Source organism: Lissotriton helveticus, chromosome 12, assembly GCF_964261635.1.
Source record: "Lissotriton helveticus chromosome 12, aLisHel1.1, whole genome shotgun sequence".
NCBI classification, from domain to species: domain Eukaryota; kingdom Metazoa; phylum Chordata; class Amphibia; order Caudata; family Salamandridae; genus Lissotriton; species Lissotriton helveticus.
The window spans coordinates 719186097-719204065 of record NC_136073.1 but is presented as its reverse complement, the minus strand read 5'-3'; the positions used below and the strand labels follow the sequence as shown (position 1 = coordinate 719204065).

The 17969-nt window shown below is 42.9% G+C and overlaps 1 protein-coding gene across 3 annotated transcripts in view; it reads right to left on the bottom strand.

Moving 5' to 3' along the window:
* The window catches only part of ETV3 (ETS variant transcription factor 3), a 158097-nt gene that overhangs the window by 92626 nt on the left and 47502 nt on the right, over nucleotides 1-17969 (bottom strand). For 2 of the 3 annotated variants that reach the window (XM_078670204.1, XM_078670205.1), the window contains exons 2-3: nucleotides 6250-6312; nucleotides 5538-5775 (exon numbers count right to left, since the gene is read on the bottom strand). In XM_078670204.1, the coding sequence (XP_078526330.1) occupies nucleotides 5538-5775; nucleotides 6250-6295 (284 nt within the window). In that variant the 5' untranslated portion in view covers nucleotides 6296-6312. The remainder of the gene's footprint in view (nucleotides 1-5537; nucleotides 5776-6249; nucleotides 6313-17969) is intronic. The other variant, XM_078670206.1, reaches the window with a different exon arrangement.

Genomic DNA, 17969 nt, shown 5'->3' with positions numbered 1-17969 from the left:
CTTGCCATGTGAAAGTTCTGTTGGTATAGCAAAGGACTGTGGATCTGTCACTTCCAGCATAGATGAAGTTGGAGAAATACAGAGGCTGATGCTGAAAGGCTAAGCTTCTCCCTGATGAACTGGAGATCATGCCACAGTGGAGAGGTCTTCACTAGCGATCTACTCGCTAGATACCCTTTAGCAATAGTTATAAAGAATAGAATGGAAGTTATACTGTGGAAGATAGTGGAAACCAAAAGATGTGTGAAGGTTTGTAATAGGCCGAAGAGGAGGCTTTACCTGGACATCAGGCACTCCATGATGATGTTCTACCCTTTCAAAATCTTGAAGAATAGTGATTTACGTTTGCAGAGGTTATGCTGTGCATACATAGGTGGGACTTACTCAGGCAAATAGTGGCGTGATTCAACCCTGTTCATTAAAAACAGGCTGATCCAGAAAGAGTATTTTCAATAAAGAAAATTAGATTTGGTGGGTTTTAACACATGCCACATTGAACAGGTGGAAAGAATAAGAAATGCAGCTAATAAGATGTGATTGCCTTTCAGGTGGCGGTTAATATGCAAAGATGGAATCCCACACGAAATATGGGACTGCACAGACAGTAAGATTCATTTTACAGTTCACAATAAATTCTGCTGCATACATTGCAAATCCAATGACTTTCAAGACTGATTTCTCTGACAAAACAGCATACAGGGATAACACACAGCAGTTTGGACAACGAGCTAATAGAATCATCAGCTCTGAATCTTGAAAGATCTACTCCCGCCTCTTTCGTGACTGTTCTCACCCACCTAGACATGGTAGCTGTAGAACTCACTTTATAAGACTTTACATAGGAAACTAACAAATGTACCTCCCTGCCTGCTCTAAAATCTAACAATGTGTGTTTATACATTTTCATGCCATTCACTGCATACAACTGAACACATTTGTTAAAATATGGGAAAAAAATAGTCTCAGACATGGTCAAAGTTCTTTTCCAAACATCAGAGTGTACCCCTTCTAGAGAGTAATACCTATTGCAAATCTCAAAATCCTGAACATCAAACCTTTCTAAAAGAAAATCAAACAACGTAATGTTGCTAGCTTCAGAGATATCGGTTTGAAAGAAAGATAAATATTACCTGGCCATGGTACGAACAATTTGAAAATCAATCCTACGCCCCACAAAGAATTATTATGAGCCTTAGAAGGTCTTCTAAGCCTAATTCCTCATCGCTCTCCACAGCAAAGGATCACTTACAGGTGCAAAATTATTTACCAAAGCAGGTCTCACTGACACAGCAATGTCCAGTAATTAAGACTAGAGTTGAACAAGTCATCAAGATAATTTGCTACTTCCCCTACATGAGCTTCCAAGGGATCCAAATTCCTTTCCATGGCACAACTACACCATTTCTACCATACTCCCCTGTACCGTTTCCTGGTACCCAGATCCCAGGACTCGTCTAAAAAGTATTTAGCTTTTCTGGAAAGGCCTGAATATCTGCTGGTACCTCTGAAATCTTCCAAACAAGAAGGTTCATACTCCCTTCTAGGATCAAAGGGTGATCTCCTGCGAATTCCATCACATTTGGGAAATAAATTTGAAAACTCCAATATGGAGTCACCAGAACGATTCTGCAGCTCTCTGTGCAAAGTTTCATCAACATCCTCTGGATCATGGACAATGGAGGAAAAGCAGAACCCCCTTTCCCTTCCCCCTTAAGAAAGGCTTCTACTGCAGCCGCCCCAGGATCCAGTTTCAAATATGGGCAATTAAAAGGCCAGTTTGCTTGCCAACAAATCCACCTGAATTGGTCCCCATAACCTCTGAATCATTCTGAAACAGACTAGGTTTAACTTCCTGTTGCTGAAATCCCTGAGGTACCAAGAATTCCAATCTGCTCTCACATTCTCCTACCCTGGAATATATTCTGCTCTCAAAAGGATTTTGTGCTCCAAACAAAAATACCATATCAGTTGAGCCAATCCTGGTAATATTTTTTTATTTTGAGCCCCTAAACGATTTATGTATAAAACACATGGAAAATTGTCCAAACTAATCAAGGATACACTGTTCACTAGTAATTTCTTGAAAATGATCAGTGCATTCAATCAAGCTAACATGTCCAAACAATTTATGTGGAGGCATTATTCTTTCCTGGACCATTTCACTCCAGTTTCCATCTTGTTCGGTCGCGTTCTCCAACTAAGGTTGCAGGCATCTGACTCAAAGACAAACTCTGGAAAATTTCCAAAAATGGCTTTACCATTCCGGATCGCCAGATTGTCTAACCACCATTATAGACTCTCCAGAACATCTGCAAATAATGAAAGTGGATCAGCACAACATAAACCTTTCCTCAGACCCAAAGCCTTCGGTCTCTGAAGAGGTCTGTAATACAACAGACCCAGGATGGCTTAAATACATGATGATAATGATGATAATGATGATAGAAATCAGAGTACACTAGTTAAATCTCTCAATATCATCATCTTCTTTACCAAAACAGATTTCACTTCTTGTCTGAAGAAGGAGCACCTGAGATAGGAGTATCCACCTGAAAGACCAAACATTCTAGGTTCTGTTACAACAGGTATCTGTGCACACGTCGCCTTTTACAGAGTAAATGCTGTAGGTAATCAAACACAAGCAATAGACAAACAATGTGGAAGTAGTCTTGATGGTTGGTTTTCTTCAATTCAGATTTTATTCACCACGCCCAGCCAACACGTGTTTCGTCAGGGCAAATAGCCCACGACTTCATCAGGGCTCCCGCGGGCAGTGGTTCCAAAGCTATTGCCACAATGGCTATGTGCTCTCAGCCGGTTCTAATTCCGACCCGGCTACCGGGTAATGTGGAGGTTCTCGCCGATTTGTTTCAGCCGTCCGTGTGATGCGGAGACGCTGGAAAACAGAACGGCTTAACCTGCCGAGCACACTGATACTCCGATGGTGTGTCGCATCTTTGGTATTAACCATCACACGGACGGCTGAGACGAATCAGCGAGAACCTCCACATTACATTGCTAGGTAAGTATTATGCTACCCTAATTTACTAAAATTTGTTCTTGGAATTTTTTACTTTTACCAAACCCATCTATTTTATACCATCCATTTTGCAGCTTGGAGCATGCCCTGCTGATTACTTGTATGCTGCCTTTAAACTTCGAGGAGGTAAGACATTGTTTCTTTTTTAACCGCTTCCCCTCGGACTGTTGGGTATATCGGAACAGATAATAAATCATTATTGCAAGAAGAACAATTGAAGGACAGAATGCAGAACAATGTCATACATTCACCCCAGTACAGAGATCTGGGCTTAAATCCACCGTTTTTTTGCTCACCAAGCCATTCCAGTTTGGACCCAGCCATATGCATATCAGTCTTGACTCTGCACCCAATGGGAACAGTCCGGCCCGAAATGCCAGGCCAGGTCCTCCCTGGACTGGAAACAAGCATCCTAGGACCGGTTTCGGACTTTCAGCCCATATCAGCCAGGATAGCTTGACTGCAGTTGCTTTGTTCGCCCTAAGTTGGCAGGGTATGCCCAGACGTGGGTCCCATGCTCACTTTGCCACTGTATTCAAGCTAGCCTGGCTGATGAAGGGTGTTACGCAGAAACCGGTCCCAGGATGCTTGTTTTCAGTTCAGGGAAGACCTGGCTTGGCAGCTTGGGCTGGACTGTTCCCATGAGTCACAGGGTCAAGATTGATTTGCACATGGCTGGGTCTGCACTGAGGTGGCGAAGTGAGCTAAAGAACGATGATGGATTCAACCCAGATCTGTGACTGGGGGTGAGTGTCTGAAAAGTTTCAGCGCTCCGTCCATCATCTCCTTGTGTTTTTTATTTTTTAAATAAATCATTATCTGTTCTGTAAATAGCCCTTAATTTTTTTCAGAATGGTTTTAGGGACGCTTCTTCCACAGTATTATAATTGCTCCTATAGAACTACCAAGGGCACATCATCCTCATAGGCTAACAGGGCTGTCTATCAGCCTCTGTACCACTTACGAGACACTTATTCTGATACTATTCCGGTGCCCGTTTATGCTGCTGACAGCTATAACCTATTCCTTTCATGAAACAGGACATCTGCAAGTGTTTCTGTAGCCTACTCCACAGACCCATCTGTTTCACAGCACCCTTCCATCTAATTTTTTTTAGGTCACACGTGACAGCCCAGCTATCTGCAAGACATTCTACTGCCAAGTATTTACCATCCACTTAGGGTGGAATTTAGCTTCACCTCATGAGAGTATTATCCACTTACCTTATGCTATTGGCTGTTTGGAGTGTCATTCAACCACCCAGTGAATGTGCTGCTTTAAAACGCATGAGACTATTTTCCATTGAAAAAGGGACCAAAATCATCATGTGTGTGCAAATATATGTATCTCATATTAAATTCTTAATCTCAAATGTTCCATAGGTTTTTGGAAAAAAATATTTTAGCCAGGACTCAAAATGCAAGCTAGAAAGACTGACTTAGCCTACGCTCATTATGATGATGCTTCAGATACTGGAAGTAATTAATTAAAGCAGTATTGATCATTATTGAAACTTACTGTGCAGCCCTTTTCATTGCAAATGTATTATGCATCATTGTACAGGTGGGAGATACCCAAGACTACAAAAAATAAGTAATTAAGAGCCCTGTACCCAGGAACAAAAGCCTTATTGGTATCTGGTTCTCAGGACTAGATGATTGCCTCTTATTCTCAAACCACTTAGTACAACGTAAGGCCACCTGAAAGTACACAAAAAGAATGTGGTCTATACGACAAGGCTGCATCGTGCAGAATAGATTTTCCTCCTGTCGAGCCCAGTCACATTTTCATCCAACTAATCATGACAATACTGTTAACAGGGCAATAGATCACTTGTGACTTGCCATTATGAACTAATTTACAGGTACAAAGTATACGTTAATGGTGCTGATCTTTAACAGAAAAAGTTAGACTGCAACATAGTGACTGAATATAGCCTTAGAGCCTGCAGTAGTGGGCTCTACCGGCCATTAAAGGCCTGCTCCAACATTAAAGGCCTGAGCCTGAGCTAATTGCTGGTAGAGCCTCCTACTGAGGGTTCTAAAACTATTAGAACATTCCATTAGAGGCAGAATTTTCTGATTTGTAAAACCTCACGGAGCCAGGAGATTGAAATCCCCTCTGGCTCCCTGAGGCCTTTGGTTCACAGCAGCAGCTGGAATGTTTGAGCTCCGGACTTCTACCGGCCATTAGAAGCCCGGAGCACTCGTTTGCTTTCAACAGAGCTCCCAACATTCAGATGTTCTAATAAACCTTTCCTTTCACAAAGATATGTAGCCCATAGACTGCGTAGGTGTCCTGCGCCATTACATAAATACATTTAATTTACACTGCAACTGTACTTGCTCCTGTGATTAAGCTCTCAAGAGTTTTTGTAGATCTACAATCCTCGTGCCAACATGGATTACAATCTTGTTTGCTTACTTCCACCCACTCACTCACACAATTCGCAATCTATTCACTAACAGCGTCCCTCCCAGCACGCCTTTATTCTTACCTCAGGGCACGGCTCAGTTTGTCATAGTTCATCTGGGGCTTGCACTTCCGCCGGCCCCACAGGCGAGCCACTTCATCTGGATCCTTGATGACAAACTCGCCGTACTCCCCCTGCTGCCAGGCAATGACGTGTCGGAACTCCTCCTTCTGCAATAGTTCCAAGATGAAATGCCACAGCTGAATCTGTCGGGAGCCTGGGCTAGATTCAGCTTTGTAAGCCCAGTCTGGGAAATGATAACCTGCATATTAAAAAACCCAAATAAAAAAAGATAATGCCAAGAAAATAGAAGGGAACAAAACAAAAAGAGGAAAAAGAAAAATACTACTGAACAGAATATACACATGCGAACAAAGAAGCATTACCACTTTAAACGTGCAGAAAGACGGGAAAAGAATAGAGATGACATAAATGAAAGAGAATAAGAAGAAGTATTTTAAATTCAGGAATTCTAAAAATTATAATTACACTTCACAGAATGCCTTTTGTGGAGATTCAAATTCCTTTCCATTCTATTCTATTAATTAACAGATGCCCAAATGTTCACATTTTGGACAATGTCCTGCACACAGGTACAGCTTGTACAGAAATAATTTTCTAAAATAAAATAAGTTAAACAAAACAAAGGGAGTTTCCGGTTGAGAACGTTTGGGTGCAAAACAGCAGAAAAACATTAGCCATACACTGCAGCAATCACATGCAAACAATCACTTACCCCCTCCTCCCTTGGGGTTTTCACCAATGCTGCATCCGGTTTTCATTGTCAACTTCCTGCTGACTGTGTACAGAAAAAAAGCAAACAATGATGTCAGGCATTTGCAGAATGTTGCTGCAGTGCAAAAAAATAAAGTGTCTTAAGAAGTGTATAATTTTGTTTTCCAGCACATTGATGAAAATATACAAATCAGAATGTTGGGCCCGAAAGATAACACAATTCCTAAAGGTTGGAAATCGAGATAGTTCTTTAAAAGATTCGTTGGAAGGTGGTGGTGTTGAGAGGGCTTCGATATCTGTGGTGGCGGGGAGAATTAAAAACAGAGCAGGACTGTAAAAATGGAGAGAAAAAAAGCTAGACTGGTGGGAAAAGGGAGTCAGCAACAGTTACACTGGGAACGAGGTACATAACCAGTAATGGTAGTGCGCAGGGTGAACACTTACAGGGTAAAGTTTATAAGAGATACAATGATTAATTTATAATAAACTTTTTTATAAAAACCAAATGAGGCATCAGGTGGGAGGGCAGGTTTCCAACATATATAGACATATGGCAAGGGTAGCAGGTGACTATACAATTTAATAGGGTTGGAGTTACAACTATCTCTTAAAATAAGAGGGTAAAACAAAAGATTTGAGGGAGCTGGCACACTGGTTTATGGAGAAAGGGCGAAAGGAGGACAGCTGCTCACAAACAATACCAATGACCCAGACCATACATCAGGTTTTGGCAACCCTCTGCTGTGCACAGATGCGGATCGGCCTTGTCCCTCCGACAATCAGGGGGGCATTTTTATTTTTATTTTGTGGAACCAGCTACATTTAAAAACAATGCTTCAGTTTCCCTTAGCAGCTGTAGGAAGTCTTTAAAAGACAATGGATACATTTCTATTACGTAGGTCCCTATGCAAACATGCTTCCAACATTTTTCTGCCCGAGTGATGAAAAAGCAACATTAAGGCCAAACCAAAGAAAGGGTATGAAATGGGTATGGCCCAGTTCTCCGAGGATGGTGGTACAACAGGCTGTCCTAACGAGTACTGTCTGTTGTCCCTGAAGGACCTCGTGTGGTAAGTCACTAAATAGCCAAGTACACAAAAAGTGCTTTAACTTTCAGGTATTGGAGAGGTCAAACAGCAAAAGCTTACTCGGGCAGAATTTAAATAAATAGCTCGTGGATAACACAATTGTACTTGTATCATGGAATCTGTTATATATTTTTTAAGAGACGAGTTATTCAAATTAAGCTTAATCGCGTAGCAAAACAATGCTCTTTTCTAAATCACAAATAGGTCAAGGAGCGTTCCACACATGTTCCAGCTTAGTTTATGCACACAACAGCTTGACCACCCTGCCTTTAAGAGTCCTAGGCAGAAAGTCTGCAGAGTAATTCAATACTATATCGGAGGTCAACTTAAGCACACCAGTAAAGTCAGGCCTCGATGGGGTCAGCTCAGTTTATCACAACTTTCTCAAGAAAGGGTGGCAACTGGATTCACCACTATTACAGGTCGTGGCAGCTGCAGGAGGGAGAGTTCTGAAGTCCTTCAACATCAGTAGGAACCAAAACGCCAAGGTTCAATGTCCTATCACAGAGAGGGACTGTAATGAGCAGTTATCATAACAGAATCAGTGGAGTTGTGGATAGTGCGGCCACCTAGGACGAAAACTGTGGTCTAGGATCAACTGCATCAAGTGGCATTGGGAAAAAAAATTCAAACTCATTTAACCACAGGGAAGAGTGCCTCAGGCAATCAATGTCTTTGGTATCAGTTCGCCCTACTGGCTTCTCCATTCTTCTCTCCCTCACCTGGGAGAGGGTGTCACAATTAATTTAACCCTCCCGCAAGCAAATGCATAAAGTTGAGGTTAATACGGTTCTCGAGGTCTGCAACCTTGCATGGGGCCTCAAAGCTATGCAACCAAATCTCGTTGGAGCTGCAAGGGGAGGAATTAAGCCATCAATTCCCAGTTTCTGTAAGCCCTAAACACGCCAAGCTATAGACTACCTTCAGGTCTCAGTAAAAGCTGGTCTTTTCCTACATATTGGAGTATGTTTACTTTCGCTTCGGGGGGAAATGCCAAACACACTGACTTTTCTGCAAGTCCTTTCTCTGTTCAAGTCAAAAGAGAGTCCGGTAACTGGGCATAAAAATCTTTGATGGCGATCCATCCAATCAGTGTCAACGTGGTCATCTCAGTATTAAGCTTCATGTACAAAAACATTCAGAGGTGCACATTCATGCTTGTTTCCCCCGTGAAGACAAGCATCTCATTATGTACATAAGGCAGACAGATATCAGCCACTCAGAGGCTGTTGCTCTGCCTATGCCTCCAGAGTAGGCCTCGACAAGGATAAGGAGGAAACCTAACCCCTTTGGGAGGTTTTGCAAGCAGGTCTTAAACTGAGGAATGTCTATGAAGATTAGGCAGCATACAAGAATAAACATTCAGAATGATATGCAGAAGCAGGTTAAGACGCATTGGCAACCCTGGCAAGGTGGCATTGCAATTTGAGACATATATCAGCCTGCACTACAAGACGTTTCTGCCCCCAGGGGTAAGGCGAGGGAAGATCTTTGTAAGGTCCTAAAGAAAGGCAAAACAAGTAGCTGTAAATTGTATTTATGAGGAATAAAGGAGTGAGATTATTCTGACCCAGAGATGCCCGACTCATTTGCACTAATGTGAGTCTGACCAAGAACATGTGACCACTATGTAGATGATCATGCAGAAGGTAGTATTCCAAGAACGAGAATCTCTTCCATCTCAGAGTTAAATGTCAAGCTGCTACTGCTGTGCGAGTGAATCAAAACTGTGGTCATCCACTTGTAGGAGTCAGATGTGCGTCATCTGTCTGAGTAAAATCCAAAGAGCTAACCTGAAAAGGGCACGACAAAAGCATTAACTAAAGGGATGCTCAACGAGGAGCTCTGGAGAATACCGCAGTTAAGTTGATGAAACTATGACCGAAAAGAATGGAGAAAGATGACTTGATGTGGATCATTGATAACGTATTTTAACTAGTATTGTGATAAAATAATTGGGCTTTATAGAAGGACAGAATGCTAATCAGTATAACAAATACAGCAATGCCTAGCTGTATCATACATAGCAGCACTCCCACCTACATCCCAAATTTCAGGTATCACTGTTAAACACCAAAAGACAAGTTCTGTGGAGGCAAGATGGGGGCATTAAGGCAGAGAGCGGTGGCTTCAAGGAGAACACAAAGTCCTTTATCAGGTATCTCTTCTTCAAGGCCACATTTTGACTTGCTGGAACTAGCTTGGTACAAATAAGGTAGATACAAAAAACCGATTATTTCACTGAATGAGAAGTGAATCATAACCAGTTTCACGGTAACTTCTAGGGAACATGGGTCTAACTGACCAAGAGGAGTGAGCAGCACAGTGAGACGTGCCTTAAATGTGAAGTAGTAAACTCCAGACTAACAAGAAATCTATGAAGGACCAGCAAACCATGGGACAACATACATACTGTGCGACCCATGTACCGGGGTAGAAAAAGCCATGCATGCCATTTCTTGTAGGTAAAAAAATATTTAAACCCAGTACTATTGACCCACTGCTGCCAAGCATTAGTTATTTATGTTCTATTCATGGGTAAGATCGGAGTCTAGTGCAGCAGAACGGTTGAAATGTGACTAAACATCGGGCCAACTAGACTGATGAAAGGAGAGGCACATGATTATTGCGGAGGGGGACATTCAACCCTACAAAGAGAAGTTGGGAGAGGTGGCACATTAAGGCTTAATCTCTCAGCTTAACATAGGTCATATTCATATTTCAGATATTTCTAATGGTAGATAACCAACACTCCTTTAGTATTTGGAACGGAACCATTAAATCCAGGTAAACTTCAATTCAGATGTAAAGCAGTAAACCAACACCATAGGCCCCTCACCTTAGGACACCAGTACTAGATGATGCCCAATTTATCCTGCTAATGCCCAAATGACAATCATGGTACACAAAAATATCCACACATATATGTTGCACATCACAGGACATGACACGCGCGCAATATAAACACAATTATATGACTGAGTGTGACCAGAGCCAGACTAAATATGGCTACCTCGAAGGGATTTCCCAGCACTGACGGGAAAGAGTAGAACCAAAACTAATAGGCTTAGAAAAAACAGGTCTTAAGCATCTTCCTGAATGTTTAAAAAGAGTTGCAGAAATGAAGGGTAAAGAGTTCTATAGCTTGGGTCCTAACAGCATAAACGGCCTCCCGCTCGGTCATGAGTGTCTTACTTTAGGAATGAGGGCGATATTCATTTCTCTAGCATGAAGTATATAGGAATACAAGGACAACTCTGAGAGTGAATACATGCTGACCCAGCTTGGTGCACGGCTCTATAAACAAAGCTTTACATTTAAAACTTTTAGTTACTGGAAGCCAGTGCAAGCAAAGGTACGGAGCAACTGAGGTTCGACGAGCAATATGGCATAGCAGATGTGTGTCGCGTTTTGAACTGTTTGCAAACACCTTAAACGGGTGTTTGCTGCTCCCAGGTAGAGCACGTTGCTGTAATCTATCCAGGAAATTACAAAGGCCTGCATGATCGTTTGAGATTCGAAGGGTAGGAGCCATAGTATCTTTGATGCATCTTAGCAGGTGAAAGCAACATGCAGCAACCTTAAAAATATGCTGTTACTAGGCAGCCAAAAACCTAGGTATTTAATCACCTGCTTAGGAGTGGGGCAGTTGCCTTATTTCTCAGGCCAACAGGGAGGACACCATAACAGGGGTTGATTACCAAGAACCAACTCTTCTGCCTTGCTACCATTAAGCTTCAAGCAATTAAGCTTCATCCAGTCTGCCACATTCTAAAGACAGTTTGCTAAATTACAGGTAGTACTGGAATCTGATGAAAAAAAAGATATACCAATTTTGTGTGATCGGCGTAGGCATAGACGGTTCACTACTATGTCCGCCAGAGAACGCACATAAATATAGAGCAGTATAGGACTCAGTGAGGAGCCGTGAGAAACTTCAGGAGGTACCTTTATTACCTTAGATTTATAGGATTGAGCAATAACCTGGAAGGAGCATTCTTTCAGGAAAGAATGAAACCAGGCAAGAGCAATGTCTTGAATATCAGTAGCTGCTAGTTGCTAGAGAAAAACCGGATGAGAGACAGTACTGAACGTAGCATTTATATCAAGAAAAATAAGGACCATAGACTATTTTATATCTGCTTCCAACTATGGCTGCTTTACTTTCTTCTGAGAACAGACCATATATGCTGACACTTCTGCTGTTTTATTAAGATCCTTAACTTGCTAAGCAGTGTTCAATAGTCTTTGCTATGAACAGGCATTATTTTTGTAATGGACTGGGAGGAACATACCGATTACAGCCCTTTTGAGTTTGGCCACAAACGACGGTGTGTGTAAAACCTTTCAAATTCTCATCTGGACACAAACATTTGCAATGAAATTAAAAAGGCTTCAATCTCATTGGCATCTAGATGGCGGTTATAGAAATTGTGCCACTCTACAACACTGGAGAGAGTGCACATTATCATTTTAAGCAACATTATTGCAGCAATCTGCAACACCAATACGTAACACCATGATCCAGTGCACATCCCTGGCACATGGTACACTGTACAGTAGCAACTGGGAATAACAGTAACTGACCTAGAGTCACCACCAGACCAATAATATCCACTGGAGTTCTTATAAATAAGGTAATGACAATGTCTGAAGTCTCTTTTCAACCACACAGGACGTGAAGAACTGTGTAGGAATGCAACCACAGAGGAGTGCGGGTGGTGGGGTTGGAGAGTGAGTGAAGTGCACTACAGATGGTTGAAGTGCAATATGTAATTGAAAGTACTGTGTGCATGGTGATTGGCAGTATGGGCATGTACAGTAATCTGATACAGCTGTGGTGTTTTCTGCATAATTATGGATTTTCTGCATAATCCCTTAACTGGACAACCTTCCGCTAACTTTTTATTTTTTAGCTCAAGTGGATCAAAAGTTACTTAATGCACAGAGGCACGTGTTGCTCCACAGTTAAAGTTAACTGGGGGAGCCTTCTTCTTGAGCCTCGTTGGAGGGTTGTTTGCTGCTACGGACCTTCTCAGGCCACTTTGCCACTTCTCGCGGCCCCCGCTTCGCGAGAGCCGCTCGTCGGTCCCTGAACCTTGCTGCGGCTGTCTGTTGGGACCCTGAGGACTTGCCGGTAACCATCTGCCCCACACACGGACAGAGGCGGGACTGCGAGGACCAGCCTGCTCAGCGGCACTGATCGGCTGCAGCTGGTCCTCTTCCCACTCCCTCCTGTGTCTCCTCCCTTATTAGGAGCAACCGCACGCGGGACGCACGTGGGTCTAAGCACGGGGCTAAGCCCGGGCCAAGGGCGGGCCCGTTTCTGCCCGTTCCTGACCGGACCGGGCCCCCCCCTCTTGATTAAGGCATTTTAATCCCATTATTAACTTTATGAACCATGTCTGGACGCGAATTAAGGAGCAAATCATCGACCGCAGGAGGTCCTACAGTGGGAGGTATGGAAAAATTCTTAATCAGAGCAAACACTCTAATTGACACTGAAATCTCTGTCTTGGAAAAACGTTTGTCGCAGGAAATTGCAGTAAATAGAAGATCGTCCTTGGGAGCTATTGCTAACGCCAAAACGCCTGATAGTAATCTGGACACCGTTACTACTGTGCATTGTATAGTCGAGCAAGACATTATTCCTGAAGGGGAGGAGCATGAATCGCAGGATTTGGACATTTTAGTTAACAAAATCTTGCCTGAAATAAACTCAATTCTTGAAAATCATGTAATTATACCCTCTGCCCCGGGGTCATTATTGATAGTCCCCTGTCTCAAGGGACCAAAGAAGGGGCCATCCCTAAAAGGAAGCGGGTTTATAACAAGAAAGATGGGAGCAAAGCCAAATTAGCAAAGTTACAGAACGATAGTAATTCATCCACTAGGCCAATGGTGGGGCTAAAAGTTTCTGCTAACGGGTCGGATGTCTTAACTATATCCCCCCCCTGTCATCCAGCCCGGCAACGACTTGTCCATTGAAAGCTTGGGAGTGCTATTTAAATCTATTTTATTCCCCTTAGAAGCTAAAATGGAGCAAATTGAACTTAGATTGGCAAATATAGAGAAAGTTACATCTGCTTTATTAGCTAACTCAAGTATGACCAACAAGCCGAGCGTAGCCTTAATTCCTGCATGCAAAACTGGGGGGATATCTTCTTCAGTAGATGGTGGAGCCCCTATTCTTAAATGTAGACTGCCTGGTCCACCAGGCTTTAATTCTGTACTTCAGGCACCCCCTAACCAGACCCTTTGCCTAGTGGTAGTGATAACCAGGGGAATGTTGACGATCGTTGCCTTGTACCGCCGACGTTAGTAAAAGAGTGTAGAGTTAATAGATCACGCCTACCAGACCTCCCACCCGAAGCAAATCGTTTTATGGTGGTTTTGGCAGGAGCCCCTACTCTCGAAGAGGGGGAAGAAGAATCTTTTAGCTCCCTAAAAATAAGGTAGTCCGATGGCTAAATTGGAATAGACCCTTGCCGGCTCATTTACATAATAAAATTATTATGCTAAGAAGGTTGCCCTGGTTGGGTAAGACAGCTAAGACTATAAATGGGGACTGTATAACAGTTAATTTTAGAGACCCTCGAACTGTCTCCCATATTTGTGCTGGTTTCAATAGGTCATTTGACTCCACCATTCAGATACTGCCATTGTCCTTTTTTCCCCCTGAACATATGGCTTATGGAAGAGGCATGGACGATTGGACAAGGGTTGAGCGGAGGGGAAGAAACAGAAGATTCGATGGTAGACCAGCCCCTATGCCAACCCTCGCTCCCTTTAGCGATTATAATCGCTTTAGCGGTCTTGATGAAGTAGACTGACTACCTCCTACTGCCCAGTTGTCGCCAATGGGAGGAATCCCAGACTCTATTAAAGAAACTTTGGTGGGAAGTACCGACCTTTCTGAGTATGACCCCCGCGGAGCATTTGCCAGTGGCTGTAGTTCAACCGGGGATAAAAAAAACAGTTGGTCTCTACTAACCCCTTGTGTGATAATCATGTGGAGCACTTGCCAATGACCATAGTACAATTACGGACATGCAGTGACAAACTATCCTACAGTTTAGAGGCTTTATCACAAAAGGCACCCCCTCCTGCGCCCTTAGGAGAGTCTATAGGTGTGGAGGAAGGCCTTCATGGTACTGGGTACAAACTAGTGAGCTGGAATATCGCCGGGTAGCGAAAAAAGGAAGAGACTCTTGGTTGGAGGGAATACTGTTACCAGTTATGACATACTCTGCCTCCAAGAGACGTGGTCCACGGTAGATATATATTTTGATGGATATGCGTCTTATAATTGTTTAGCGCAGGAATCAAGCATGGGCAGGGCAAAAGGTGGGCTGGTGATTTTATTGTCTGTGAATTTTCCGGTTCGAGTAAGATCCCATACCATCATTGGATTCCATTCACAAGTGCTCTGGTTGCAACAAAGTGGGAGTCGAAATATCCTGTTAATTAACCATTATAATAATGTGTTCATCTCCTCTTGCTCCACAGTAGTTAATGAACTGGAGACTGCAGTTGAGCAAATCTGTAGGGCAAACCGGGTCTCTTTTGATATTATTTGGGGGGGGGGGGGGGGATTTTAATATTCGTACATGTCCCTTTTCGTTTATGAATGTCTGCGGCTTTGATGGGGCAAGTGGGGAGGACCGGGCTCACTTTGTCCATACCCCATATGGAGAGTCTCTCAATACATTTATGCTGAAATTAGATCTGTTAATTCATCAACCGGCAAATGACAGCGAGGGCAATACTGTCCCTACCTTCGTAGGGAGGAATTCAGCCTCTGTCATTGACTATCTGTTGGTATCAGTTAATATCAGCACCTTCTGCGCGATTCCGGAAATTGACGATTTGGGTCTTAGTGACCATAACGGCATTACTATGGACACGTTAATCTGGGGAAGGAAGGCTGAAATCGCCCGAAGGACTGTTGCTGAAATACCTCCCTGCAGACAGAACAGCATCAGGATTAAATGGCGCGGGGATAACTCAGAAAAATTGCTGATTAAAATTGTGGTAGCTAGTCTCCAAGAGTTGCAACGCTGTTTAGACGTTAATACAGGTGGATTAGGTATCCTTGCCGAATTTGAGAAATTAAATGATATTATCAAAAGGACTTTAACTATTACCAAGGCCAGTAGTACTAGGGTGACCGTAGGCTGGTTTGACGGGGCCTGTACCAAGTCCTTACAAGAATTAAAGAGAGCTCTCTCAAACTGTCCTAGGAATAGGGAAGTTGTTAAATCTCTTAGGGCAACCTATAAACACCATCTGAATTGTAGGAAGCAGGAGTTAAGGGAGGAAGCTTGGGACAACCTCTCTAAAGCGGCAGAGCTCCGGGACAGTAAGCTTTTTTGGAATACTGTAAATAGCCCTTTTCTCCAGAAAGAGGAATTCCCTGTACTATCTGCCCAGGTTAGTGAGGAAAGTTGGGTTTTGTACTTCACTGGTATCTTCAACCCGGGCGGGGAAGATTTTACATGTTCTAGGGCTGTAGCCCTTGGCCCAAATTTACCCCTTAATATCACAACCCTAGAGGTAGATAACACTATTCGGAATAGTAAGGGTGGGAAGGCCCCCGGACCGGACGGGGTGCCGGTAGATCTTTATAAAGCGGATTTAATGTTATGGGGCCCTCTCCTGACCCAGGTTTTCAATGCGGCAGTTAAGGAATCCACTCCATTTCCATGGGACGAGTCCATAATTATACCTATTTATAAGAAGGGAGATCGAGGCGAGGCTAAGAACTATCGCCCTATCTCCCTTCTAGACTCATCCCTGAAAATAAGGAGCAGGGTGCTCTTGCTGCGACTGGAAGAGTGGGCAGAGGCTAATGGCATCCTTGCGGATTCCCAATTTGGGTTCCGCAAGGGTCTGGGTACCATCGAGCAGTGTATTAATTTAGATTTAATTATTGGTAAATACACCCGAGCCAAGCAGGGCTCGTTATTCCTCTGTTTTGCGGATCTTACCAGCGCATTTGATTTGGTGGATCATGCTTTATTGTGGACCACACTACTTGATCTGGGCGCCCCTGCCGCAATTATTTATTTTTTGGCCAGATTGTATAGTAAGTTGTCGGCCCAGATTTGATTTGGCCAAGCGGGGGAATGCACCAATAACATCAAGGTCAAATCGGGTATTAGACAAGGTTGTGTCCTTGCCCTACTTCTTTTCTCCGTCTTTATTAATGCCATGGATTCCGAGTTGAAACTGGTTAATGCTGATGCACCACTTGTGGAGGGCCAAGCGATCCCCATACTGCTCTATGCAGACGACACTGTTCTATTATCAAGAACACCTGTCGGTCTGCAGAGATTAATGGACAGTTTTTTTGATTTTATAAAGGGGAGGAACCTAAAAATTAATAACTCGAAAACTTTTATCATGGCTTGCGGGAAGAAGGTAAAGAAGTTAAGATCATTCCAGTGCAAGGATAAAAAAATTGAAAAGGTGGATACATTCTGTTACTTAGGGATTACTTTTAGTAGCAGTGGCGTGTGGGCACCGGAGATACTTAATATTAAGGCTAAGATGGGTAAGGGTGCATCTGGTGTTTTTAAATTTGCTTCTAAAATTGGAAGTCGTCATATATATGACATGTTGTATGTATACCGACATAGATGTGCTCCAGTGGCACTCTATGGGTCGGGTGTCTGGGGACACTGTCGTCATGGGGATCTGCAAGTGGCGGAAAATGACTTTTTAAAGAGGCTTCTTTGTCTCCCAACCTCAGCCTCTAATGAGATGGTTCATCAAGAAGTTGGGTTGGAATTTTTGACTGATCTAATAGGGTTGAGACCATTATTGGCCTGGAGATCTATCTGGGCCAAGGATGAAACTGGTTTCACTAGGAGAATCATTAATGACTGCCTCCGTTTGGATAAATACAGTTTGATCCCATGGCTTAAATACGTTATAACATCATATAGAGACATGTTTGATATGGATGTTTTTGCGGATCCAGCTAGCGCCACTGATATTTCCAAACAGGAGCTAAAACATGTCTATCTGGGGGGCTAAAGCAAAATTGCGTAGTGAAGCGAGCCACCAATTTGTAACACACCAATTTTACCATTCTAATAACTTGGCAGGCTATGGCTTTTCGAAATATTTAAAAGTAGTCCCTAAGCAATCTCACCAATATGTCCGCACCAGACTAAGTTTAGGCATCGTTCATAATCTGGTGGCTTTCCCCCTGATAAAAAAAAGCATACGTCAATCCCCTGTCCATGCGACTGGACTTCTAAGCAGAGCATTGTGCACTTTTTGCTTATATGTCCTTTGTGTCTGTATCTCCGTACTGCCTACCTTAAACCCCTTTTTAAAAAATACTCTGTGTCTACTGTTAAAACTGCCATGAGGCTTTTATTTGCACTGGATGTACCGGATGTATGTTTTTTTACTGCGACATATATTATGAAATCCGTGTACGCTAGGAAAAGTATGGAATTTATAACCCAACTGTGAATGTAATGTTTTTCCATAAATTAGCTGCTATTGCGGACTTGCTACCTCTCCCTTTTCTGTGATTGTACTGAATCCCCCTTTTTTAATTTTTTTTATAGTTGCTATGCAATTTTGGTGTAATTTCTTGTGTGCTTTTATGAATGTT